Source organism: Microcebus murinus, chromosome 25 (genome assembly GCF_040939455.1).
Source record: "Microcebus murinus isolate Inina chromosome 25, M.murinus_Inina_mat1.0, whole genome shotgun sequence".
Lineage (NCBI taxonomy): Eukaryota > Metazoa > Chordata > Mammalia > Primates > Cheirogaleidae > Microcebus > Microcebus murinus.
Window position 1 is genome coordinate 6,692,194 of NC_134128.1, and position 26,086 is coordinate 6,718,279.

The following is a 26,086-nucleotide window of genomic DNA, read 5'->3' on the forward strand; positions in this document are numbered from 1 at the left end:
AAAAAAAAAAAAAATTACTTGCATATTTCTTTGCAAGGTAAAACTAATTCTACATATGATATGTGGCAAAAATCCCAAGCATTTTGGAAAAAGTTATCTTTTTTCAAAATACTTCTTCTTCAACAGGAAATTTCAGATGAACAGTTTCTCTAGTTAGCAAAGGTCATGGATGAGCAGGATGATACATGTGGATCATGTGGCAAATACGCAGCAGTTAAAGAGCTATTAATTGGAGAATACAATGAAAGGCTCACTGACTTTGAGAATCATGACATCTCCCTCAAATTAGCATTTCGGCCTCACCTAGTTGATGTCACCAAGGCACCTAGAGAACTACAGATGGAATCGATGGGGCTCTCAGTAGATGACATTTTAAAGTCAGTGATGCTAAGAAAGATCCAATGGAAATATGGAGAAATGCAGTAGAATACCCATGCCTTTAGCAACATGCCTGAAAAATGTTTTTTTGCTTTTCAACTACGTATTGCTGCAAATCTACATTCTCCCACCTAGCCCAAATCAACACGCCCTTAAGGTCACAAATGACTGATCCCATCTAGAGGATTAACTGAAACTGGGACCTCCATGCTGCAACCAAATATTCAGATGCTTTCCACCAAAAGCAGACGGAACAAAGTCATCAAAGGGTTAGTTAACTTTAAAATTAACAAATAGGTTTCATTCTTTGAAATTAAGTAATAATGTACATTTTTAAGTATACCTAATTGAAGTTTCTTGAATGTACCCTTATTTGATCACAGCTAAATTAATGCGGCCTTCCAACATGAAAAGGTTCCCACCCCTGGTCTAGTCCAATGACACTGGCCACCACTTCCCAATCCGTCCCGCTCCCTGGGGATCTTGTATTGTTGAGCCACTGCTTTTCTTCTCTGCCTCACTACTTTTTATGTTCAAACAGAGAGGACCTTGCCCAAGGGGTGTCATCTGAACCCAGAAACCAGCTTCCCAGGGCTTAACCCGTCAGACCTTAGTGCTGCTGGCCTCCTTTCTGCCGGTGTAGACCACATCGCCCGACCTGGTGGTGGTGAGCCCCAATCCCGGCAGGTAGCTCCGCCGAGGGGGTGGGGGAGGGGGAGGGGGCGACTTTCCTCCCAGCTTGTCCACGTCCTGTTCTGAATTTGAAGAGTCTTCTGGAAAACAATATGCCATTCCAAAAATAATCTCTTTTCAAGGATTAGAGGAATGGTAGTATTAAAAAAAAAAACGAAAAAAACATCTCTTTTCAAGACAATGTCCAGAAAGTCTAACAGTGTATTGCTATGAACTCATTGCAATGGGACTTAAAAATTTTCTATTCTCTCCTTAGAGCAATGATTGAGGGTATAGTCCCTGAAGACTGAGTGGGTTTAAATCTCCAAAAGACTCTGCACAAGTTATTTAACCTGTGTCTGTCTCAGGGTTCTCATCTGCTAAGTGGGTATTATACCAATATCCCTCCCCCCCCAAATATATATCCTTTCCACTGGGGTGTTGTGAGGATTAATTAAATGATTTATATCATATATATAATATATAATTAATAAGGATTAATTAAATGAATTATATGATTTATATATTAAATAACCACTTGGCTTATCATAAATGCTATGCAAAGTATTAGCTATTATTATTAAACTAATTTCTTGTTATGCAGAAAAGCTGAATATTATGTGGAAAGATGAAAGCTCAGAGCCTAAAGGTACAACCAGAGCCCCCTGTGTGGCCTCCAAATCTTATCCTCCTAGTCTGGAAAAACAGCTGCAGCAAGAGGCATTCCTGCAGGCCGATGTTAGAGCAGAACGTGGCCAAGGGAGGGCCAGGGAGAAAATAGGATGCAAATGGCAACAAAGAGCAAAGCCAGAGAGGAGGTGGATGGTTTTTGGTCATGGTTATGTGATTGGAAGAGATTCTTTGCTAACAAAGGGAGGCAGCAAATGCAAAAGTGAGAGACTACAAAGTAGTGTGACCCCAAAGTTAGGAGATTGCAGATATCTGCTCACCTTCCGCCCAGGACACAGAGAAAGGTGTTCCTTACTCAAAGCTCAACAAAACAGCCACACTTCTGCCTTTTATCAGCACTGTGCCCAGGGCTAACAGAACATCAGAGCCAGCAATTCCAGACTGGGAGCTTTGTTCCAGCTCTCTAGGGACTGGCCTGGTCTCCTAGGAGGGTGTGTTTCTTTTCTGGGACCAACGTTGTAATAAAGATCTGGGGACATCCTCAGGGTGAAGAGCAAGTGATTGTCATGCACAAGGGTGTTCGGTGACAAGGTGCAGCAGTTTGTGGGGCCTCTGGAGAGCCACCCCAGCTCTGTGGGTCCCTCTAGGGACTGGTGCAGGCTGACCTGCCTAAAGTGATGAGTTCTCTCATCGGGTGGGTGAGGACAGACTCTTTCCTTGATCAAACTTGAGTCAGGCTCCCCGGTGTCCTCTTTTTGACCGGGTCACTGTGTCTAGGTTTAGCCAAGAATTTAGCAAGAATTCCTCCTTTCTTAATGTGTGAGCAAGTTCCTCTCCCCCATCCATGCTATCTAAGCCCTAGGCCTGCCTTAAACGAGAATCTGTCCACCCTTGATATAGAGTTCAGTGTCTGCCCTCTATTGCAAGACTCTTGAATAAACTCTTCCTTGCTGTTTTTAACAAGTGTCCCAGTGAATAATTTTTCTTTGACAATGACTGAGGCTGCAATCCCCCAAATTTCCCATTGATTTTTGATAGCTAATAATCTTTCCCCGTCATCTAAGTAGTCAGTTCACACAAGAGGAACCACAAATGGCTTTTAAAACTCTAAGCTTAGAGTTTTGTGCCTTATTAGTAAACAAAAATACATAAAAATAATAACATCCATAACAAATAAATTAAAAGGGTAGAAACCAATGTTTGGACGATAATGGTAATGGAACGATACCCTTACACATTTCTGGTGGCCTGCCCATTAGCGGACTCCTTCTGAGAAGAAATCACAGCATGCATTAAACAAACAAAAAACCCCAAGTAGAACATTTTAACTGAGTAAAAACACTTTGGGGTGTAATTTACAAAATAATTTATGCAAATTTTTTCAAATCTGAAAGCATAAAAAGCCAAAACGAGGTAAGTCAACAAAATGTAATGTACTTTTGTTGTACAATCATGAGTAAGAACAGTTATGAGAACTATAGAAAACATCGAAAGTCTAAATGACAGAATTTGCAATGGGGGGAACAGAATTAGGCAAGATGGACAAGTAACAGGGTGGGTCATTTTCTCCATCAGAAACTCTCCCTGGGCATGGCGGGAAGACAGCCATCCTTAGGAGGGAGGAGCTGCCCTTCCCAAGGCCCCTAACCTCCCTGGACAGCTTCTTGCCTGGCGACCCAGGGGCCCTGCAGAGCCCAGCACCGCTGGCAGATGGGAAGGGACATGAGAAAAGCCTCTTAGCACGGACTGAGGGGGAAGAGTTTCAGTGAGTGCAGGGTCAGGGAAGAGAGAAGCCCAGTCAGTCCCCTGTATATGTGGCTTCCACACCTCTGGATTCCATCAAGCAAAGATGGAAAACATTCAGAGAAAGAAAATCCACAAAGCTCCCCAAAGCAAATCTTGAACTTGCCTTCTGCCAGGCACTACACTGAAACCATAGAAGGAAGTAATGGGAAGACATTGTACTAGGTATTGTAAGTTACCTACAGGTGATTTAAGGTATAAGCAGGATGTGCACAGGTTTTATGCAAATCCTACGTCATTTTATATCAGGGAATTGAGCATCTTTGGATTTTAGGGTCCAAGGGGTCCTGGACCCAATCCCCCACCATGGATACCGAGGAATGACTCTATAATGGTCATAAATCGAGTCCACTTTAATGTTCCTTGACGTGCAAGTCAAGATGGTGACTCCTTTTCAAATTAATTCTAGTTGCTAAATGAGCATCGTTGAATATGATACTGCAGAGACATCAGGTTGCAAGTAAAAGAACGTCTGTGTATATAATTTTAAGGTCAGAATAAGGCACGTGGCTTGTAATTGGTGGGAGATAGAGTAGGTTGAGTTTTTTTTTTTTTTTTTTTATTTTTTGAGACAGAGTCTCACTTTGTTGCCTAGGCTAGAGTGAGTGCCGTGGCGTCAGCCTAGCTCACAGCAACCTCAGACTCCTGGGCTCAAGCGATCCTTCTGTCTCAGCCTCCCAAGTAGCTGGGACTACAGGCATGCGCCACCATGCCCGGCTAATTTTTTCTATATATATTAGTTGGCCAATTAGTTTCTTTCTATTTATAGTAGAGACGGGGTCTCGCTCTTGCTCAAGCTGGTTTTGAACTCCCGACCTCGAGCAATTCGCCCGCCTCAGCCTCCCAGAGAGCTAGGATTACAGGCGTGAGCCACCGCGCCCGGCCTGAGTTTTTTAAATGTTACATTAGAATTGACATGTTGATGTTTAACTTCCATGGTTGATTTGGTTAAATATACATTCTAATAATTTTGATCAAAAAAACTACAATTTTGCCTGATGATCTAATATCCTCTAGGGGCTCATAAAAGCTGCATGCTCTGTCTGCAAGCACACACAAAGCTCTTGTTTTAAATGTAGGCCTCATACTCTCCCAGCTGGTGCTGCGAAGTGTCAGAAATGCATGGGAAATGCGGAAGGTGGGAATTTAAATTCCCCTTTTTGGGGCATTGCTCTAGTATTCTAACACAGAGCACGGCTTCCCTACCGTGGCTAGAGCTAAAAAGCAGTAATGGAGATGTACGGAATGCTTGAGGATCTGCTCTTCCAGCTGACATTTCTAAAGATGGCGACCAAGTGAGACATCGGTGCTGCTGTCCAGCACGTGGTGCTGGGTGGCACCGTCCTGCCACGCTCAGGCAGCCCCTGGGTGACCATCTGCCACGGGACCGGACCTTACCTGACAGTTCGGGCCTGTCCACCGCAGCCTCTCCCTTGGGCATTGGGCCCAGGGTGGACGGCATCTCCAGGTTTGGAATCGACTTCATGATATTGGCCTGAGCTTCTTCTAGGAGCTTCTCAAACTCTTTCCCATTATAATGGTCCAGATTTTGTCTTTTTTCTTCCCATTTCCTTTCTGCTTTCTAAAGGAAAACAGGTGAAGAGAGCTTAAAAACTGGAGGGGAAAGCTAATGAATGGTTTAGAGGTTTTACATGGGGGGAGGGGACGTGACACAGTTGAAGTGTTGGTGAACTGGTTTCTGTGCACATCAGACCAACTTTGCCAAGTCCAGGCCACCTGACCCTTTTGCTGTCTGCTATATCGTCTACAGCGGCGTGAGCTGCCATTTAAGCCCCAGTGATATTCATTCAGAGAAGCAAGCTCAGAAACCCAAATTCATTCATTAAATGATTACTGAGCACCTACCATGTACATCTACCAATACTAAACAGAAAGAGACACTGATAATGCTTTCAAAGGTATGCCTCCCGCCACCAAGTGTTTCTTTTTCAAACTGAGTTTTCATTGCAGAAACAAAAACTAAACACAGAAAAACTAGAAGAAACAGAAACAAAAACTAAAACACTAAACAAAAAAATTTCTATGCCTCAGTTTGACTTCTATCAAAGAATTGCTATATGACCTTCTCGATCACATTGTCTTACTTATAAAATATGGGGAAGGGTATTATTTAGATGACCTGTAGCTTCAAGTTCTACAACACGAAGATATACGTAAAATATATTTTTAAATACCTGTCCACTTTTTTTTTTTTTTTTGAGACAGGGTTTTACTCTGTCACCCAGGCTGTGTTATAACCATAGCTCACTGTAGCCTCAAAGTCCCGGGATCAAGTGATCCTCCTGCTTTGGCCTCCTGAGTATCTGGGACTACAGCGACAGGTATGCACCACCACACCCGGCAAATTTAAAAAAAAATTTTTTTTATACAGACAAAAAATATAATGTTGCCCATTCTGGTCTGGAACTCCTAGCCTCAAGTGATTGTCCCGCCTTGGCCACCCTCAAAGTTTGGGGATTATAGGTGTGAACCACCATGCCCAGCAACCTGTATACTTTTTACAATAACATTTTCCTCTGATTTTATAGACAGCACATTAATTATTCCAGGAGGGCAAAGTGGAAATTCACAGCAGAGTAGTAGAACCCCATAATGTGAATATTAGAAAATATCACTGAATCTACACATTTTTTTTTTTTTTTGAGACAGAGTCTCGCTTTGTTGCCCAGGCTAGAGTGAGTGCCGTGGCGTCAGCCTAGCTCACAGCAACCTCAAACTCCTGGGCTCAAGTGATCCTCCTGCCTCAGCCTCCCGAGTAGCTGGGACTACAGGCATGCACCACCATGCCCGGCTAATTTTATATATATATATATCAATTGGCCAATTAATTTCTTTCTATTTATAGTAGAGACGGGGTCTCGCTCTTGCTCAGGCTGGTTTTGAACTCCTGACCTTGAGCAATCCGCCCGCCTTGGCCTCCCAGAGAGCTAGGATTACAGGCGTGATGAATCTACACATTTTATATATGGGAACTTTAGGGCCCGGTGAGATGAAGAATTTGCCAAAGATTCACTCTCTAGAAATAACATCCACCACCTCCACCATCCTTGTCGTCCTTGATTTTTCTTACTAGCATTTATGGACACCTGGCATATACTTGTTCTCTCTCTCAAGTAGGTAAGTTTCTCAAGGACAGAGACTTTGCCTCTTCTGTTCTGTCCACCCCCAGAGCCTACGAGGGCTGGGGCCGTGTGGGGCTAAGTACTCTCTGTTGAATAAAGCAAGCTTGCCCCCTTCGTTAGTGGTGGAGTTGGCAGAAAAACCCAGGCAGCTTCACTTGGAGATAGGGCATCTTCAGAAGACTCACAAGTTTCTTCGCAAAACCTAAAACACACACCACAATAATTATGCCCGCTAGCTTCTTAATAGATATTTGTTAAATAAAAGAGGCATCATACTGACATCCTTTAAATATTGAGATGGTTAATTAAAGTGGTGAGTTGTCTTAAGTGATGGATCCACTGGTTTTTAGGAGATGTATTTTCCTCGCCTGCTCTGCTAGGCACAGGGAAAAAATCACATTCCGTCCCCTCCCATGATGCCATGGCCACGATGGCAGCTGTCTTATGAGTTCATCTCAATGTGCCCAACCCGAGTTGCTCACTGGTGACTTTCAAGAGAGGCGGGAAGGGCCAGGACCAGGTTGCTGGGGTTAGCGAGTGGAGGAAAGTTATAGGGCGGAGGAAAGAGGGCTGGGGACGTGAAATGTGTTATCTGTGCATTGGTGCCAGCTCTTCATAAAAACATTTAAAAGCATGGCGGGTCTTTTTCTCCACGTTGTTTGACCCAAGACCTACCTTTCTCTTTCTGTTCTGATTGCCTATACCTTTCATTCTCAGGTGACTACAATAACTTCTCATCCAGCTCCCTTAACCCTAGACCCACCACCTCAACCAATTCTGTATCTTGTTTCTGGATAAATTTCCTAAAGATGTCACTTAAAAAAAATCACGGATTAGAACTGTAGCATTTCTCTGATACCTTCAAAGTAAACTTGAGACACCCTGGAATAGTTTCCAAACTTTCTCAAGTCAGACTCCAGCCTATTTCTCTCAGCTTTTCTTCTCTTCCTTGTTCTACCTAGACAGGGTTACTCATGGTCCCGGCCTTTGCTCCTGCAGCCTCACCACCCTTCTCTGCTAACCTGGATCCCACTATCTTCCCAGATTGGTGGAAAATCCTCCCAGTCCTGCCTTCACCGCAGTGGGATGCTTGAGCCAGCTTGCCTCTGGCTTAGGACAGTTGATTGTCACATTTCTTCCCAACTTCATGTGCAATGGCATCAGGGTGTAGTTTGAGATCAGCCATGCGGGGCAATATTTACACCAGGGAAATTGGCAAATGCTACACATCAGGGCTTTTCCCCTGACAGAGCCATCTGTTAAACATTTACCAGCACACCACTGCCCCACCTTCCTACAAGTTAGGTGTTTCACCCTTCTTGAAAACCGGATGACCTGTCTCTTAACCTGGCCACTGAATCGCATTTCTAGTTCCAAAAAAATATCTCCGATCCCTGTACGCATCATCTCTACAAACCGGACTGCAAACTCTTGGAAGGAAAGGATCAGGTGGCAGTCTCCCTATGGGGTTATGAGAAACGGAAACCGGACTCTACCTCAATGGACATGGCCCTGTTCTTGGCACCCACGCCGTGGAGCTCCTCGATGAACAGGCTCTGCATGGTGGCCCCGTTGGCCGGCGTCTGTGGGGACTGTGCAGCCGGCGTGGGGTGCAGGGTGGCCGCCTCCCGGGTGCCGGCTGGGGGGCTGGCTGTGCGGGGCAGGCCCTGCGCAGGGTTCAGCAGGGCCGACGAGAGCTGGGGGCTCTGTGCATGGTGGGCTGTCACGCCGGACATGGGGACCCCTTCCGACTTCGCGTCGCGGGGGACGCCTGAGCCGTGGAGGGGCTGGCTGGAGGTGTGGGTCGCCTCCTCCTGGCTCCTCAACACTTCTGCCGCCATGGCCTTTTCCATGGCAACGTACTGCGCCGCTTGGGCCGCGTCTGCGCCCTTCAGCAGCCCGTCGGTGACGTGTCTAGGAGAAACCACGCACGGCAGCGTTAGCTCTTAGGACCCATCACCTACCTGTCACCGCCGTGGTGCACCTGACTGCTATGGCATCCCAAAGCCAGGGGAGAGCCAAACACCCCGAAACTTGGAACAGCAGCTCAGGGGTATCTATCAGAACATCCTTGTCGCGGGCACTGCTGTGCCCACACTCTTGCGACTCCGTCATTTCTTGGGTGGTGGCAGGAAGTGGACACCTTGAGTCTGACGACACTCCCCTTAACTCCCTAACCCCGTCCCTCGAGTATGCCCAGTTCCAACCCAACAGCTCCCTCAGAGCCCTCTGGCTTTCCTGCCCCCCGCCAAGCATGCTGGGAGGGCAGCCTGCATTCCAGTTCCTTCTGTCTGCTCTCCCGTGTGTCTCAGGGGAGACGCACAGGGGAGTCTGATGGCAGCCCAAATTCCTTGCATTTGTATTTTCAAAGTGGCTTAACTGGCTTTAGGTCTCACTCTCACCACCCAGAATTGAATGGGACAAAGCATCACATGACATTCAAAACACACAACCCCATCTTCTTCTAGAACTTGCGTTCACCGGAGATAAGACAAACACTGAACTTCATCCCTCCTGCTGTAAAAACATCTTTTTCTTTTTTGGGAAGGAGAACCGAGAGTGGGGCAGCGTGACCTGCCATAGTTTATTTAATAAGGGCAGCTGTTTCCAGGCTCCGTGGGTGGGTCGCCACACTTAGGTCAGAGCTTAGTGAAGAATTCTTTTGACAGATTTTTCTCCCACTGGAAGAAACAGTTCGTTTTGGCCATTTAAAATGAGTGAGCCCATAAGAAAATTTAATACCGGTACAATTTCTTCCTGTACAGGGTTAGATAATGACTCCGCAGGATGGGGCATTTTTCATTTTAATTCAAAATTCCTTTGGCATCCTGCAACTTACAGGGGTGACTACACCCAGTTGCAGAATGTTGCCAGCTCAGAGGGGCTCTTACTTGACGTCCTTCATCACTAGAAACAACTAACTTACTCCTTATGGTTAATAATTCATCTTAAAGTTATCTGCACACTTAGTATACTTCTCTTACAGATCTGATCAAGTGATGACAGTTAGGGGTTGAAATTCTCACCAGCAGGTTTCTTGTATGTTACACCTGTCTGTGCACCTGCTCTCAACTCTGGTCTAAGATCTGAAGGGCAAGTTCCTAGTTCTGCTAAAAAACTCAGGGACTGTCAACTGCTGGGAAGGGTTTATTTTCGGTTATTGTTCGGTGTCTAGTTCCCACGTGAGAAAGGTAAGTTTGACAAGGCAGGGGTCCCGTTTGTCTTGTCTGTTACTGGATTTGTGATACCCACAGTAGGGCTGGCACCGAGAATGGCTCTTAGCGACAGCTTGGCTGGGGCACGAGAACCAGTACGAATTTTGGAGTCCAACTATGGGTTTGTATCCGAGCTGCCCCTCGGATTTGCAGGGACTATCCTGAGACCTCAGGTTCTACTTATAACATGGGAGCAACAGCGCCTGCCCCTACAGGGTTTTTAATTAGGACTGAATGAGCTAATAAATATAAAGTTTTCAGTTCAGCATCTGATACACAGACGTGCTCACTGGGGTAAGTCATGTCATCATGATGTTGGGAAGAAAGAAATCTAATTATAACTGGACGACAGGGCACAAGACAGTCTGGGATGTCATTTGCAGAGATACTTCCAGCAACACAAATCCCACACATGTATGCCAGCAAGTGGGTATGGAGTTCTAGAATTTTCTTTTCAGTGAAAGTCAGGCATGAGTCATGATTTCTTTTGTTCTTTCCGCCACTGTGACCTCGTCGATGGGCAGAGGTCCATGCTACTCAGCTGAGTCTGTCTCTCTTTTCTAGGTGGGACCCGCAACCGCTCGGACACTGTCGGTAGGTAATTTAAGAAAGGCTTCCTTAGCCTCCACTCAACTGTCTTCTAACTGAAGTCTCCCACGCCCCAAAGTGAAGGTTAACAAACTACTTTGATCCACTCTTCCAACTTCAAAATGTTATTTTAAAAAGCCCACATTAGAATGATTTTTAAAAAATGTTTACTGTGTCTACTAATTTTAAACCCTAGGAGGGGCCCCCCACAGCAAGCCTGGGGTGGAGAACTGGAACCTCGAGGCCATCATGCGATTCAAGTTCAAGGGCGGCGCGGACTCGCGGCTTCTCTCCAGCACCCTGGGAAGAAGACCTGGCGAGTCACAGAAATGGGGACGGTCCCGGGAGCGTGGTGGGAGGCTGGAGTTGGAGACCTCCACCCCGAGCCTGCCCGGCCCCCTCCCGACCCCCGCAGGCCACCCCCGCAGGCCACCCCCCGCCCGGCGGGCCGGTCACCTGCGCAGCACGGTCAGGACGTCGGTCATGCCTCGCACGCGCTTCAGCAGGCTGTCCAGCTTGTGCGGCTCCTCCTTCAGGAAGCGCACGGCCTCCACCTCGATGCGCAGGATGGCCCGCATCTTGTTTTGTAAGGTCGGGAACTCTCCTGCAGGCCCAGAGCAGCCGGTGAATTGCAGGAGAAAAACCCAGAAGGACAAGCCCCGTCCCGCACCCCAAGACGCCAGACGGGGTTGTAGGGAAGCGCAGGGCTCTCGAGCCACAGCCAGTTCAAACACCCCAGGAGGTGTTGGGTTAAGAACAGAGAAGGGTGCCCGGCAAAGGGACCCTGGGCAAGGGCAAAGCTCCGCTAGGCCCATTTCCTATCCGCATATTTGGGCTGAGGCCAACAGACTCTTAGGGTTGCTTTTTAATGAGTTCGAGGTCAGGCACGGTGGCTCACGCCTGTAATCCCAGCACTTTGGGAGGCCGAGGAGGGAGGATCACTTGAGGCCAGGAGGTTGAGACCAGCCTGGGCATCATAGTGAGACCCTAGCTCTACCAAAAATTTTTAAAAATTAGGCTGGGATGGTGGTGTGTGCCTGCAGTCCTAGCTGCTTAGAAGGCTGAGGCAGGAGGATCACTTGAGCCCAGGAGTTGGAGGCTGCAGTGAGCTATGATGATGCCACTGCACTCCAGCCTGGGCGACAGAGCGAGCCTCTGTCTCTAAGAAAAAAAAAAAAAAAAGAAAGAACAGAGTTTGACACAGGTGTCCCGGAAGACTGCAAGAGCATAGGAAGTGTCACTAGCGTCATTTAGTCTGAAATCTCACAGCACTCACTACCGCAGCTCCAAGAAGGCAGGGGTGTTTGCCTTCTTCATTCTGAGACTGGTCCCAAACGCCCAGGACAGCGATGGCACGTGTAGGTGTTTGATAAATATTTGCATGCATGAGTGGACTTGACAGGTTCTCACTGTCACGACTTGACGGACTTTCAGACACCCCAGGAAAGCCACTTGGGAGTCCCCCCCAAGCTGAACGCTCACCTTTCAGGGTGGCCACGGCTTCTCCCACCTGCCGCAGGAGGAACGCCCCGTCTTCCACGTCTTTCAGCGTCACCACCCGGCCAGCTGCCGTGGAGTCCTTCTTCAGGTCTTCCACGAAGTCTTCCAGCTCGCTGCGGGGAGAAGGCAGACGGCCGCGGGGCTGGGCAGGGTCCTCACTCGGGAAGGGGCAGACTCGAGTGCCCGTCTACACCGAGTGGCCGTCTACACCGAGTGCCCGTCTGCGCCTCCCCTGCCTCCCACTTAGGGCTGGGCGCGCATCCTAGACGGCAGCTTGCTCGGCTTGGAACGTTCTGCAGGGGTGAGGCAGGTGCAAGGAGGGTCCCCAGGGCCTGTGCGTGGGGGGACCCAGGTGGGCCAGAGGGAGGAGATTGCACCTGGCCAATGGGGACCCACTCTTCACTTCCAGTGGTCAGCCAAGGGGGGTGCACTTAGTATGTAGGGGGGAGGGAGGGAGAGAGACGCAGTGAGGAAGGGAGAGAAGAGGGGAGGGGAGAAGGGACAGGAAAGAAAACCTATACTGGAGCAAGACAAGCAGCCCGTATTAGTTTCTCTCAAGCTTCTCAACTTTGGCATTTGACATTTTGGGCCAAATAATTCTTTGCTGGGGGGACCGTGCTGTGCACTGTAGCATGTTTAGCAGCAGCCCTGGCCTGGACCTGCCAGACGCCCCCAGCAACCTCTCCCCACTGCCCCGTAACTTGTGACAATCCAGACTGTGTCCGGATATTGTCAAATGTCCCTGGGAGGAGAGGGAGTAAAATTGCTGCTGAGTGAGAACCTCTGGTTTCTACGGACTGTCCGATCGCGAAGGCTGGACTCTTTCCTTTCCAAGCTACAGAGAGAGGAGAGATGACTACGGATGCGATTTTGGGGTGCCTGTGTGGCGGGTAGAGGGAGATGCCAGCTCCAGCAGAGCGAGCTTAAGGTTCTCCACGTGAAACCACCGCCACCTCCCTCCGGGCACATTGCTAACCCCCCATCCTAAACACGTGTCTGCATGGTTTCAGTTTGCATGCAAATCCAATGAGAGAGAAAACCTTGCAAAGAAAAAAGCGAAAAAGAACTTTGAGAAACGAAGAACCACTAGGTGGCAGTAAGTGACAGCAGTTCTACCTCCTGCAGCCCCGGGTGTGACGCATGTGGCTCTGGCAGTGGGAAGAGAAAAAGGCAGGCACAGTGTAGACAGCACAGTGTAGACAGATGGCCGAGAAGACCCTCTTCAAGAGGCGGGTAAGTGGACGGGGCAGTGGAGCGTGTGGCTGCCGTGGGGGACGGATTCACGCGGGACCGCCCACGTGTTCAAGAACCACGGGGCAACCGACGCATGTACCCGTGTCCACGAAGTGGGACGGAGTTGTTGGTGTCGCCTTTCATTCTGTTTGGAAAATGGACCAAAACGGCTTATGGTCATTTGAGAAGAAATGATGCTCTTTCAAGACCAAAGAGGAAAGAAAGCCTGACGTGCTCATGGTCCACGGTTAGGAGCTACAGAAAGGTGCCCAGTGGTCTGTGACCACACCCACTGGAAACTTCCTTCAGCCACTGCGTCCTCAGGTGGAGAGGTTGTGCCCCTTCCCTCTTAAGAGCTCTAAATATGGGGCCCTCGTGCGCAGACGTTCTTTTCCGTTGCATAAGCAGCCCGTTTCCATGTGTTGGTTGGACGCACTGTCCAGCCCTGCAAAGCTTTAACAGAAGAGCTAAGACCCAAATGTTATCATGGTTCTCTTAACAACCGACAAGCCTGCCAGTTTGCAATTAACACCACAAGGAGATGTCATCTGACCCAAAGTTAGCCTGCCTAAAATTCTATTTTAATCTCTTCTATACACTCTGTACACAGAGACCCTAAACCTCACAGCTTTATACAGAAACACGTGCTGATGTGATTGTACACAACAATGTCACTTCTGTGCGTACGTTTATGATACCTCTTTTAGATTAAGCATTAACAATCACATTTATTAATTTGAAAATGTAAAAGACACGATGGGAGTAAAACAAACGCTGAAATAGATTTTTGATATGGTAATCAATATGACTTTTAACATGTCAGTTTGCTCAACAGAATGTCACGCGTTCACGGATGCTACAGTTGTTCACATTCTATTTTAGTGGCTTATCATTCTACCGTTGTTAAAAAGAATCGTAGGGCTTGTTAAAATATATTTCACCTGTTATTAGAAGCCCAACTATTATTTCCATGTAGAATGATCTAGACCCAATTTCTTTCCAGAGTTTTACACCCAAATTTCATCTCTCTGCCTCATGAAGGGCTCACCAGCGACTCAGCCCAACATGCTCTATAAGGGGGACTCACTTTGTAGTGCAGGCCAGGAGAGAGAGGAAGAGGAGGAGGAAGAGGGGAAGGGGGAGGGGAGGGAGGGAAAGAGAGAGATCGCCTTCCTCCTGATGTTCCAGAGTTGAAATTTCCAGCTGCCTTTTGTAACATGCTCTCTTGGCTCTTAGACTTATCCATCCAATCAGTTATTACTCATAGGAGATATATATATATATATATTTAAATGCATCTTTTTTGTTTGTTTTATTTTTGAGAAACAAACAAGAGTCTTGAGCTGTTGCCTGGGCTAGAGTGCCATGGCGTCAGCCTAGCTCACAGCAACCTCAAACTCCTGGGCTCAAGCCATCCTCCTGCCTCAGCCTCCCAAGTAGCTACAGGCATGTGCCACCATGCCCGGCTAATTTTTTTCTACATATTTTTAGTTGTCTGGCTAATATCTTTCTATTTTTTGGTAGAGACGGGCTCTCGCTGTTGCTCAGGCTGGTCTCGAACTCCTGACCTCGAGAGATCCTCCTGCCTCGGCCTCCCAGAGTGCTAGGATTACAGGCGTGAGCCACCATGCCCGGCCAAAGACGTCTTAAAGAACTCTAGTTTTAGGTGATCATACTTTAGTGCATTTTGCATGTAGTTTCTTTTCTATTCCTATTTCTTCTGGTTGGTTCATGCCTTTTGCCTGGACTAGACAGTAGGATCCAATGTGGTCTCCAAGCCTGATCCCCCCCCCCGCCCCCCCCCCCCCCCGAGTAAGCCCTGCACAAGGTCACCAGAGGGACCTCTCTCAAATACAGCCCTGACTTTGCTGATTCCTTGATCAAGACAACCTCGGTGACCTGCCCATCATGCCGGGCATTAACTCTCAAATGTCAAGGAGCTTCAGAGTCACCCGTGGCACTTTGTAAACCACAGATTCCTAAATTCCATCCAGAGAACTTGGGAATCTGGAGTTGGAGCCAGGAACATTCATGAAAAGCCAGAAATCCAGGTTTCTGTTCCATGATCTTCCAGTCTCAGTAAGCTCAGCCTGGACAGGCATCAAGCAGGTGTCCAAGCCTGGAGTGTGGGCTAAGATATGGGGAAGGCACCGTGCAAATGGGAATGGTGCAACCCACATAGGAGATGATATTAGTACCATGCACCCAACTTGCCCACCTAACTGGACCACCCCCAATTCTCTAAGGACATCCTTGCTTTCTGGGTCCAGAGACTTTTTGGTCTGTAGGGTTCCTATGCCTGGAAAGCCCTCTCTCTCTCTCACTTCTGCTAAGGAAATGCCCCATCTTCCAGGCCATCTTGAAACCATTTTTGAAATTACTATGTGCATGTTACCATGTGTGGCCTTGGACCTTATGACGAATGATCAAATTCAGGCTACGTCTTCCAGATTGCTGGGGTCGGGAGCAGTCTCTCCTTTGTGTGGGTTCACCTGGCACCTGTGAATCTCCGATTTTGTGCTGTAGTACTCACATTTATTGTATGTTCTGCTTTGCTAGACTATAGTTTCCCAAGGGCCCTGGGTATATCTTACTCATTTGTGGCCACTGCAAAATCCAACCAGATAAAGTCCTCTTAGGACAAGCTCGTTCCATTTCCTTTCCTGGCTCATTCCCATGCTGGGCTCCTACTCTCAGGATATTATTAATCTTAAAGATGGCTTTTGTAGGCCAGGAGCAAGAGTTATCTCAGCTCGCCAATAAACACAATTCTTAAAGGAAGGAAAATTATTTTTTTTGTAATTTTATTGGAAAATTTGTAAAAATATTATTAAAAGTAAGTGTACTTACTTTTAAAGGAGTTTTCAGAAAGAATTTTGAGACTGAGTTTTAGATAATTGGGCTGTCACAAAAACATTTCAGACAAATAATAGCTTTACAAACTCATGGTGGGTGATTAATTCTGTCTATAATGTGTGAATTAAGTAAAATTTTAGAAGCTATTTTGAGATGTGGATGAACAGCCGGTCTAATTTAATTTCTTAGGAAAGGAATAACTTGAAATCATTTTTTTTTCCTCTTGACTACTGAGAGGAAAATTCTAGTTTTAATCAAGCACATCGGCTTGGCATCCAGGGTGCTATAGGCTACAGCGCCAACGTAAGACAGGCGACACAGCACAACCCATCACGGAAACTTCTGGACCTTCTGATCATGGGAATTTGTAAGTTTCTCCGTTATAACCTGGATTTGGGCAACTGAAGCTTTCCAAGAAATAAGAGAATTATCAACACTAGAGGAACCCCCTAAAATGACTATTTATTATTCTAAAAGGGGAAGTGGTTCTATGATCACTCTTCATTGCCTAAGAAAACATACATTAACATAAAAGATGTGCCTGCTTCCAGACGGGGGATTAATAAAACTCTGCTCATTTCCATGGCAGGACTTGATAGATGCTTTCAATAAGAGCCTTAAATAACGATCATACTGTGCAAGGAGGCATCTTTCATTCTGGATCAGGTACGCTTTACATTTAAATTCTTCTTTTGCGATTTTAGCTACAGTTGAATAATAGGAGGATAATTTTAGTGCCATGTTATTTTGGCCATTCGTTTTAATTTAATGAGATTAAATACACACTGCCCATTTATCACTGAGTTTTGCCATTCCCTCCTTTTAATTGTATGTGTTGCTGATTCCCAGGAAAGAGTGTGACACCGCAACTTCTAAAGACACCAGCTCGGTCGTCTCTTTAAGGGACGGAGGACGACTGAACTTCCTGGGTGGGCCTCAGGAGGGGTGCTAAGTGTGCGTGGATACCAGCGCCAGCAGAACTTGAACTTGTATGTAACATTAACAGGTTTTTCCATAAAGAAAGAAGGACGGCCACTGGGACGGACCTCCTTGTTGGCAAAGACAATTTGCCAACGTGCGACAAGTGACTGGGAACACTCACCCCAGCTTCTTGACGATCTTCTCTTCCTCGTGCAGGTATTTCTGTCTCTCCTGCTCCACCAGCACGCGCTGGCGCTGCACGGGGTCCTCCAGCCGCTTCATGGTCTCCACCACCTTGCCGCTGATCTCCAGCTCGGCCTTCTTCATCATCGCCCTTAGCAGCTCCTGGTTCTGCAGCTGCGGAACAAAAGAAATCGCCCTCAGTGGGCCCTGCCTGCCTGGCGTCTTGGGGCCTGAACGCCTTGCAGGCTTTCAGAGGCAGCTCAGGGTGAACGGCCCTGCAGCCGAGCCTGCATTTATTTCAGGGAAGGGAACAGAGACGGTAGATAATGTCGCTCCTTCAGCCAGCATCTGAGTTTCAGCAGCTGACCGACAACCAGACTTTGGTGTCTGCAAAACATAGGCTTATTTCTGTACCCTGGTCAGTGCACCTTGGACAACAGGCATAAACTCTCATGCACTTATTTTTATAGCAACAGCCAATGGCCTCAGCTTTGGAGCCAAAAAGACTTTGGATGAAACACCTACCCTCTCCCTAGATCGCTGTGAGACTTTGGGTGCGTTAGACTCCCCGGGGCATGCACTTTCCTTGTAGGGGCTACAAGAAATACTGCTTGCTAAAGAATAGGGCAGGCGTCCTCAAACTGCGGCCCACGGGCCACATGCCGTCCGCCTAGGACATTTATCTGGCCTGCCGGGTGTTTTTGCCGCCGCTGCCTGTCCTGCTTAGCAGCCGACTCGTCCCAGGCCCACAGTGCACACTCTCCAATGGTCTGAGGGACAGTGAACTGGCCCCCTGTTTAAAAAGTTTGAGGACCCCTGGAATAGGGACTCAATTCCGATTTGACCATGGAATATTTCAGAGTATAAGTTATAAAGAGAGTCTGCACCCCTCGTTTGTTGGGTTCCATGGACCAAAAACCATGGAGTCACAGACCCTCAGGCAGTAGTTGTATGGACACTAGCAGGATGTTGATGGTGGAAACAGTGATGATTCTAGATTAGCCCAAGGCTCTTATTTTTTTTTTTTTTTTGAGACAGAGTCTCGCTTTGTTGCCCAGGCTAGAGTGAGTGCCGTGGCGTCAGCCTAGCTCACAGCAACCTCAAACTCCTGGGCTCAAGCAATCCTCCTGCCTCAGCCTCCCGAGTAGCTGGGACTACAGGCATGCATGTGCCACCATGCCCGGCTAATTTTTTCTCTATATATTAGTTGGCCAATTAATTTCTTTCTATTTATAGTAGAGACGGGGTCTCGCTCTTGCTCAGGCTGGTTTCGAACTCCTGACCTCGAGCAATCCGTCTGCCTGGGCCTCCCAGAGTGCTAGGATTACAGGCGTGAGCCACTGTGCCCGGCCAAGCCCAGGGCTCTTGACAATGCACTAATATCCCTGAATATGAGGTAGGTTGCTTGTTATTACAGAAGCCCACAAGTTACATATTGTTTCCAGAACATTCTTGTTTCTCAGCCCAGACAGTGCAGGACGTGGGAGCTCACAACGGGCTTCATAGGAATCTAGTCAAACACTTGAGTCCTCGGGGCGGGACAATATTCTAACAGCGCATCCGTCCAGCGACTTCGTGTTGTCGGCATCAATAGCGGTAACGACATCCTGCCTGTCCCATTGTCCCTCAAGTCCCCGGAAGTGGCAATTAGCGAATCTCAATTGTTTCCTTTGTTTTCTGGTTTTGTGGGCTGGTTCACAACGAGCATGTGTCACCTCGCGGGAGCGACGGCGTCTGTGTCGACTGTCCCTCATCTGTGTGCAGCGAAGGGGACGAGATCTAACCGTGTCACTGCCTGCTGGACGCCCCAGCGCACTGCCCGTGTTCTCTGAATGCAGACGACACGCTGCAACGCAGCCACGAGCAGAGCCACCATTAGGTTCCAACATGAGCACTGCGTGGGGACGGAGTGGCCTAGGTTCAAGGTCTAGTCTTGCCCCCTCGTAGCTGTGTCACCCCGGGCAAGCTATGCATCTCTGCGTCCATCCATTCCGGAAGGGGAGGAAGAGCCCCTGGCTCATAGCTTGGCCATGGAGTCTCACGAGACAATAAAATAAAGTGGCTACGACAGTGCGTGGCGCCAATCTAGCCCTGAGCACGCGGCAGCTATTGTTACCAGGGAGCGTGACCCTGGGTACGGCCCGTGGCTTTGTCTGGGGTGGCACCAATAAAAATGTGCCTCTCCTGGGTCACTTTCTCTGTATGACCCACCATCGTGCTCTCACACTGCTTTTGCTAATGTCTTTTTATTGTGGTCATAAAAACCACAGTCGGTCGGTCAATATTTTGCTAAAAGGCCTCATTTTTGGAGGCAGTACGCAGAGGATGACTTCCTCTCATTTTCTCTGCAGCTACAGCCTGTCCATCAGGTGCTGGGCATCTGCCTCCCGCCCACATGGCTCTCACGCACCCGGTACTCTCTGCTCTAGCCATACGCAGCCGTTCAGTTCTACTGACTGGCCAGGCTTCTTTCTGCCACAGGGCCTTTGCACCTGCCAGCCCCACCTCCTAGAATGCTTTTCCCTCCGGCTGGTTCATTTCTGCTCTCCACAGACTCTCCAGGACACCCAGCCTGGCACATAGTAGAAACTGAATAAATATCCATGGAACGAATGAACTGAATTGAGCAGTGATGTTGATAATAACAGGCAACATTGGAGAATTTAAAATTCTTTTTAAAATGGTAGAAATGTGCAGTGACCCATGGACTCAGATATGCCTTGGGCTCAGCTCTCAGGCCCCACTCTTCCCTGATGGGTAAGACTACATACATGGCAGCACCGTACATATAAGTCAAATAAATACACTTGCAACGCTACCTGCTATCCAAACAATACACTCAAATTCAAGGCCATGTATCAAATCCCACAGAGCTACCACCTTTGAAGGGAAAGGGGACTGAGTGATGACTAGTATATAAGGGAAATGAGTAGATAATTAACACACTGACTGCCACACTAGAAAAGCAAATGTTTCCTTGGAGCCATGGTGTTCTATTACAAAAATAGAGCTTTGAAAACAAAATGATCCTTTCTAATTTAATAAAAAGTTTGTCATTTTTTATTGTTTTCTGTGCATGAGTTATATACAACTTGAAAAATAGTTCACACAGCCCCTAAGGTGAAGGGATATGTGAGTTACATACGCTTCATGAGACCCCGGGTTCAAAACTAGCATGAGTTAAATACAACTCACACAGCAGTTAACGTGTTAAACGGGTCTAAAAGTCACAAACACCTGCATCCCACCCCTGAGAAAATCTGATTTAACTGGTCTGAGGTGCAGCCTGAGCACTGGGAATTTCTAACACTCCTCCGATGAGTCTGATTGGCCTCTAAGGATGGCATCATGGACTAAGAAACGGGCTCTGGGATGGACAGGGGATGTCCCCGTGCCATGACCCGTGGGGCACCATGGGGCAATGAATCTGCCCACATCCCACAGACAAGCTCACGTAAAGCCGGGGTCTGGTCAGCAGTGGACACTCACAATGGCTGTCAGGCTGGAAATCATTGCTGGAATACTTGACATTCTTAAAAGTGAAATTTGAAAGCAGCCCCGAGAAGTCACGTAACTTGCTCAGGGTCACTCCAAAATGATAGGGCAAGATCGGGACTAGAAACAGACCAGGTCTTTCGAATTGAACCCATTTTCCCACCACAAGGTGCGTTTTTATCAATGTCTAATTCCCAGCGACAAGCACATCGTGGATCCGCCTATACATGAGCTTTCTCCCACTTCTGCCACCCCGGAGACAGGAAGGCCCATCCCTCCTCTCCCTCCTCCTCCTCTGTTATCCAATGTGAGGATGATGAGGATGAAGACCTTTAAGACGATCCACTTCCACTTAATGAACAGTAAATATATCTTCTCTTCCTTATGATTTTCTTAACAGCATTTTCTTTTCTCTAGCCTACCTTATTATAAGAATGTAGTATAGAATCCATGCGACATACAAAACATGTGTTAACTGACAGATTATATTACTGGTAAGGCTTTTAGTCAATAGTAGGTTATTAGTAGTTAAGTTTTGGGGGAGTCAAAAGTTATAAATGGATTCTCTACTGGATGGGGGAGGGGGTCAGTGCCCCCATCCCCCCATGTGGTTGAAAGGTCAACTGTCTTTATTGTATAAATGAATCTCAATGTAACATTTCTGCGAGGGCTATGAACATACCGTCAAGATTCAACTGCAAGTAAAATCTAAATGTAACCCAACTTATTCTACTAGAAGCAGAAGAGAGGGAGAGGGTCTCCTTGAATTCGAGGCTTTCGTATCGTCCTTTCTAGAAAGAGGAGCTTTACAGGATCCCACTGAGGGTAGTAAGGAGGGAACCTGCCATGGCACCAGCTGGCCCACGAGCAATGAGGAGCGACTTGTGAACAGATAGACCTTTGCATAGCTTCTCTGTCCACTGTCATCTGTTCCCCCAATCCTCCGGGCCCTGCGTTGCTGCCACCACCTCCAGGGTGCCAGATGGAGTCCCTGTCCCCCAGCAGAGTGCAAGAAGCAGCGTGAAGCCAGGACTCTAACTGCTTTGAGTAAATTAGTTACCAGCAGCTCAAATCATTAAGTGGATTTCTGCTTAGGAGGTGATACCTACATTTCAGTGATTAAAATCCACTCTATGGATGTATAGTTTACAAACAATAAAACACGTCGATGCACCAATGTACCCATCACTGAAAAGATACAGAACATTTTTTTTTTTTAAATCATTCCAAAAAGTTCCTTTGGGGCCCTTGGCAATCAATCTGTCCAACCCAAGGAAGCCACCAGTCTGCTTTCTGTCACTCCAGACAGGGTCTTCCTGTTCTAGAACATTATGTAAATGGAATCATACCATATGTGCTCCTTCGTGTCGGCTTTTTTTGTCCAGTGCATTGGTTTTCGAGATCCGGTCACCTTGTTGAGTATTTCAGTAATTCATTCTGTTTATTGCTGCGTGGCATTCTGTTGTATGGATATACTAACATTTCAATATTTTTATATGTTGACTTGATACTGGCAATTTTGCTAAGTTCATTGATTTCTGGGAACTTTTCTTTGTAGATTCATTTTGATTTTATATGTATATAGTCATGTTATTCATAAGTAAAGTCAATTACACTTTTTACTTTCCCAGTTGCATGATTCTTTTTCTTTTTCTAGCCTTAGGTACACGCTAGGATCTTCGGCACGGTGTTAAGCAGAGGTGAGAGGTTCCCTTGGCTTTGTTCCTGATTGTATGGGGAATGTGTTCAGTGTTTCCCTGTTATGGTATGATCTTTTCTGTGAGTTATTCACACATATCCTTTGTAAGGTTAAGGAAGTTTCCTTCCACTCCTAAAGTATTAAGTGTTTTTATCCTTGAATCATGCTTTTTCTGCATTTATTGAAACACTATGTTTTACCTTTATTCTGTTAAATAAGGTCAAATACATTGATTATTTTCATATTAAAACAACCTTGAACTCTTCGGATAAAACCCTGGGATAATGTATTGTCCTTTTTATAGACTGCGAGGTTCAATTACTAATATTTTGTTAAGGATTTAGGACATCTGTTTTCATGAGGGATATTGGTTTGTGGTTTTCTTTTCTTATAATATCTTTGTCTGGTTTTGCTCTCAGGGTAATGTTGGCTGCATAAAATGAGTTGAGAACTTTCCTGTTTTCTAAAAGAGTTTCTATTTCAATATATAAATATGTCTTTCCATTGTCTTCAGACTTGCCTTTTGTTTCTGATAAGAAGTCAGTGTTGGGCCGGGCGAGGTGGCTCATGCCTGTAATCCTAGCACTCTGGGAGGCCGAGGCGGGTGAATTGCTCAAGGTCAGGAGTTCAAAACCAGCCTGAGCAAGAGCGAGACCTCGTCTCTACTATAAATAGAAAGAACTTAATTGGCCAAAAAAAAATATATAGAAAAAATTAGCCGGGCATGGTGGCACATGCCTGTAGTCCCAGCTACTCGGGAGGCTGAGGCAGCAGGATTGCTTGAGCCCAGGAGTTTGAGGTTGCTGTGAGCTAGGCTGACGCCATGGCACTCACTCTAGCCTGGGCAACAAAGTGAGACTCTGTCTCAAAAAAAAAAAAAAAGAAGTCAGTGTTAATCCTTTTGTTTCTCTGTATATAATGTGTCACTTCCTCCCCACAATGCTTCTAAGATTTTTCTATTTATACCTGTTTTGTGTGTGTGTGTGTGTTTAGCATTTTGATTACAATGTGCTTTGGTGTGATTTCCTTTGTGTTTACCATTCTAGGCGTTTACTGAGCTTTTCTGGTCTATAGGTTTATAGCTTTCGTCAAATTTGGAAAAAAATTTAGCCATTATCTCTGAATATTTTTCTCTTCCTACTTGACCACTTCATATTGTTTCACAAGTCACTAGATCTTTATTTCATTTTCTTCAGTCTTTCGTCTCTTTGTACTTCAGTTTGGACAGTTTCTACTGCTATGTTTCCAAGTTGACTGGTATTTTATTAGGGCAGTGACGAATCTTCTGTGAAGTTCATTCGGATGTTGTATTTTTCAGCTCTTGAAAGTGCCACTTGGACATTTCTTATATCTTCCATTCTTCGTCTCATTATCTTCATGTTTTCCTTTAAATCCTTGAGAACAACTATAAAGGTTATAGTTACTTAAGTCCTTGCTGCTGACTTCATGATCCCTGTCATTTCTGGCTGGCTTCTACTGACTGGTCTTTCCTAAGGTAATAATAGGTCACATTTTCCAGCAACATTACATATCTAGTAATTTTTTTTTTTTTTTTTTTTTAAGATACAGGGTCTTGCTCTGTCGCCTAAGCTGGAGTGAAATTCGGCTAATTTTTAAAAGTTTCTCTAGAGACAGGGTCTTGCTATATTGCCCAGGCTGGTCTCAAACTGGCCTGGAGCAACCCTCCTTCCTCAGTCTCCCAAAGTGCTGGGAGCACAGGCACCAGCCAATGTAACCGGCCACATATCTAGTAATTTTTGACTAGATGTTGGGCATGGAGTTTTGAATTATGTTTTCCTTTACAGATTTTGGACTTTCTCTGGCAGACAATTCAGTTTCTTGTGAATCGATTATGCTTTAGAGGTTTATTTTTAAGCTGTTAGGGTGAATCTAGGGTAGTCTTTACTCTGGGGCTAGTTTAGTTCTAAGACTGAGGCACAGCCCCTCCCGGATCTCGATTAAATGCCCAGGTGCTCAGCATGGTCTCTGAACTCCTGCTTGTCAAAACTGAATATATCCCAGGCCTGTGTGAGCGTTGAGATTTTTTAGCTTATAGCCCCCCCGACTAGGTCTTTGCCTGTCAGTGGTTTTTGCAGTTCACATGCTTGGCTTATTATTCAGTAAGAGACCCACATATTTATATAGTTCTTTCTCTGCAGAGCTTTCCTCTATGTGATACTCTAGTCCCCACGTTCTAGCTGTTTCTGTTCTCCAAACTGTGATCTTATCTACTCAACTCAGCAAGACCATCAATGCCACGCTTGGGTCATTCTTCTCCTGCATTAGGATCTGAAAAGTGCCTCCAAGCAGAAAGCTAGGTCAACTGTAGTTTTATGTTCATTCTCCTAAGCATCACAGCCCTGCGTTGTCTGTTGTCCACTTTCTGAGAATAGTTGTTTCATACATTTATTTGTTTTTCAGTTTTCTAGTTGTCAACAGTAGGAAGGCAAGTGGCGCTGCAGTTACTCCCTCCTAGCTGGGAACATAATGTATTGAAAATGCCTTGACACTTTTATAAGCACACTTAGACAGAAAGAATGTTTTGGCCATTACAATTTTAACTGGACCAAACAAGTTATCCGTATCACTTCATGAAGAAACCAGGAGATGGCCACACTTAATTCCACCCATCTGAGAACGGCCTATATCTCACAGACTCAATCTTGATTTCTTAGGTAAAATCTACGACAACTGGTCTTGTCAACAGTGGATATCACGATCGGGCTGATTTTGCTGTGTAGCGGTGACACTGAACAGCAGTTATGCCACAAATCAGCACGTCTCACGACGATAATCCGACCCTAGAGTGACGCCAGGCCACCTGGACAAGTGCCCTCAGGCTTCAGAGAACAAGGCAAAGGATGCCTCGCCACAGCTTCATGCCAGCAAGTGCCCTTTCCCCATCTTAGCCTCTTGTCTGAAACTCCTGCCAGAGCTTGGTGCGTTGTACAGCAGCCTAATCATCGACCCTGTACTAGCTCCATTTATTACTTCTGCCTGGCAGAGGAAAAACAGTCTTTTCTCAGGGATCTGTGACCATTATTTCTAATGTCACAAGATAAATGACCCTCTGGCACATTCCCATGAGGCTCTATCTTATAAAAAGACACATTAAGCTAACTGTGTTGGATTTTATCATTTCAAATACAAAGGCTCTATGGACTACTACATTTATGTTTTATTCTGATATTTTATCTCCTCTCTCTCCTGGGAAGACATAGCAGATTCTAAGGAATCCTAAAAAATGTAACACTAATTTCACAATAACCCAATTTTTTTATTTATCAGGAAGCAGAATAAGGAGATAGGTCCAAGAAAAAAATAGTGGCGATTAGAGAAGTAGGATGTATCCATTCTCTCTTTAGGCCAAGTCTTGTCAGACCTCCACAGAACCTGTACCATCTCTTCCAGAAGCTTCTCTCTCCCCTCAGCCACAGAGAGGGGCAGAAATGCAGTCACTTCCATAGATAGGGGATTACTTTGGTAAAATCTAAGTACTACGGCATTTTGGGAAAAAGATGTCACTCATTATGTATAAAAAGTGGGCCTTTTTCTAAACCCTGTCAGGAAAGGTAGTAGACAAAGATGATCATCTTCTGAAGAAAATGTTTGTTCGGTACAAGACCTTGATGAGACCCCTTTCCACTGTTGCCAGCTAGTCACAGACCCGATTGTTGCTTGGAAGTGGGACACTACAGAAGCTCCATTCAGCTCTTGTACCCATTGTCACTAAGCAGAGAGCACATCCAGTTAGCCACTGGGAATGAGAT

General features: G+C 46.3%; 1 protein-coding gene and 1 long non-coding RNA gene across 8 annotated transcripts in view; one reads left to right on the forward strand and one right to left on the reverse strand.

Moving 5' to 3' along the window:
• Positions 1-26,086, reverse strand: part of KIAA1217 (KIAA1217 ortholog) — a 300,585-nt gene that overhangs the window by 13,815 nt on the left and 260,684 nt on the right. For all 7 annotated transcript variants that reach the window (XM_075997479.1, XM_075997478.1, XM_075997477.1 and 4 more), the window contains 6 exons: positions 17,121-17,296; positions 11,912-12,042; positions 10,886-11,033; positions 8,123-8,540; positions 4,882-5,065; positions 988-1,151 (listed from right to left, as the gene is read on the reverse strand). In XM_075997479.1, coding sequence (XP_075853594.1) covers positions 988-1,151; positions 4,882-5,065; positions 8,123-8,540; positions 10,886-11,033; positions 11,912-12,042; positions 17,121-17,296 — 1,221 coding nt within the window. The remainder of the gene's footprint in view (positions 1-987; positions 1,152-4,881; positions 5,066-8,122; positions 8,541-10,885; positions 11,034-11,911; positions 12,043-17,120; positions 17,297-26,086) is intronic.
• Positions 10,361-25,078, forward strand: LOC105872894 (uncharacterized). Its single transcript, XR_001154810.3, has 4 exons — positions 10,361-10,435; positions 10,626-10,745; positions 22,275-22,317; positions 24,992-25,078. It is a non-coding gene; the product is annotated as an uncharacterized LOC105872894 (long non-coding RNA).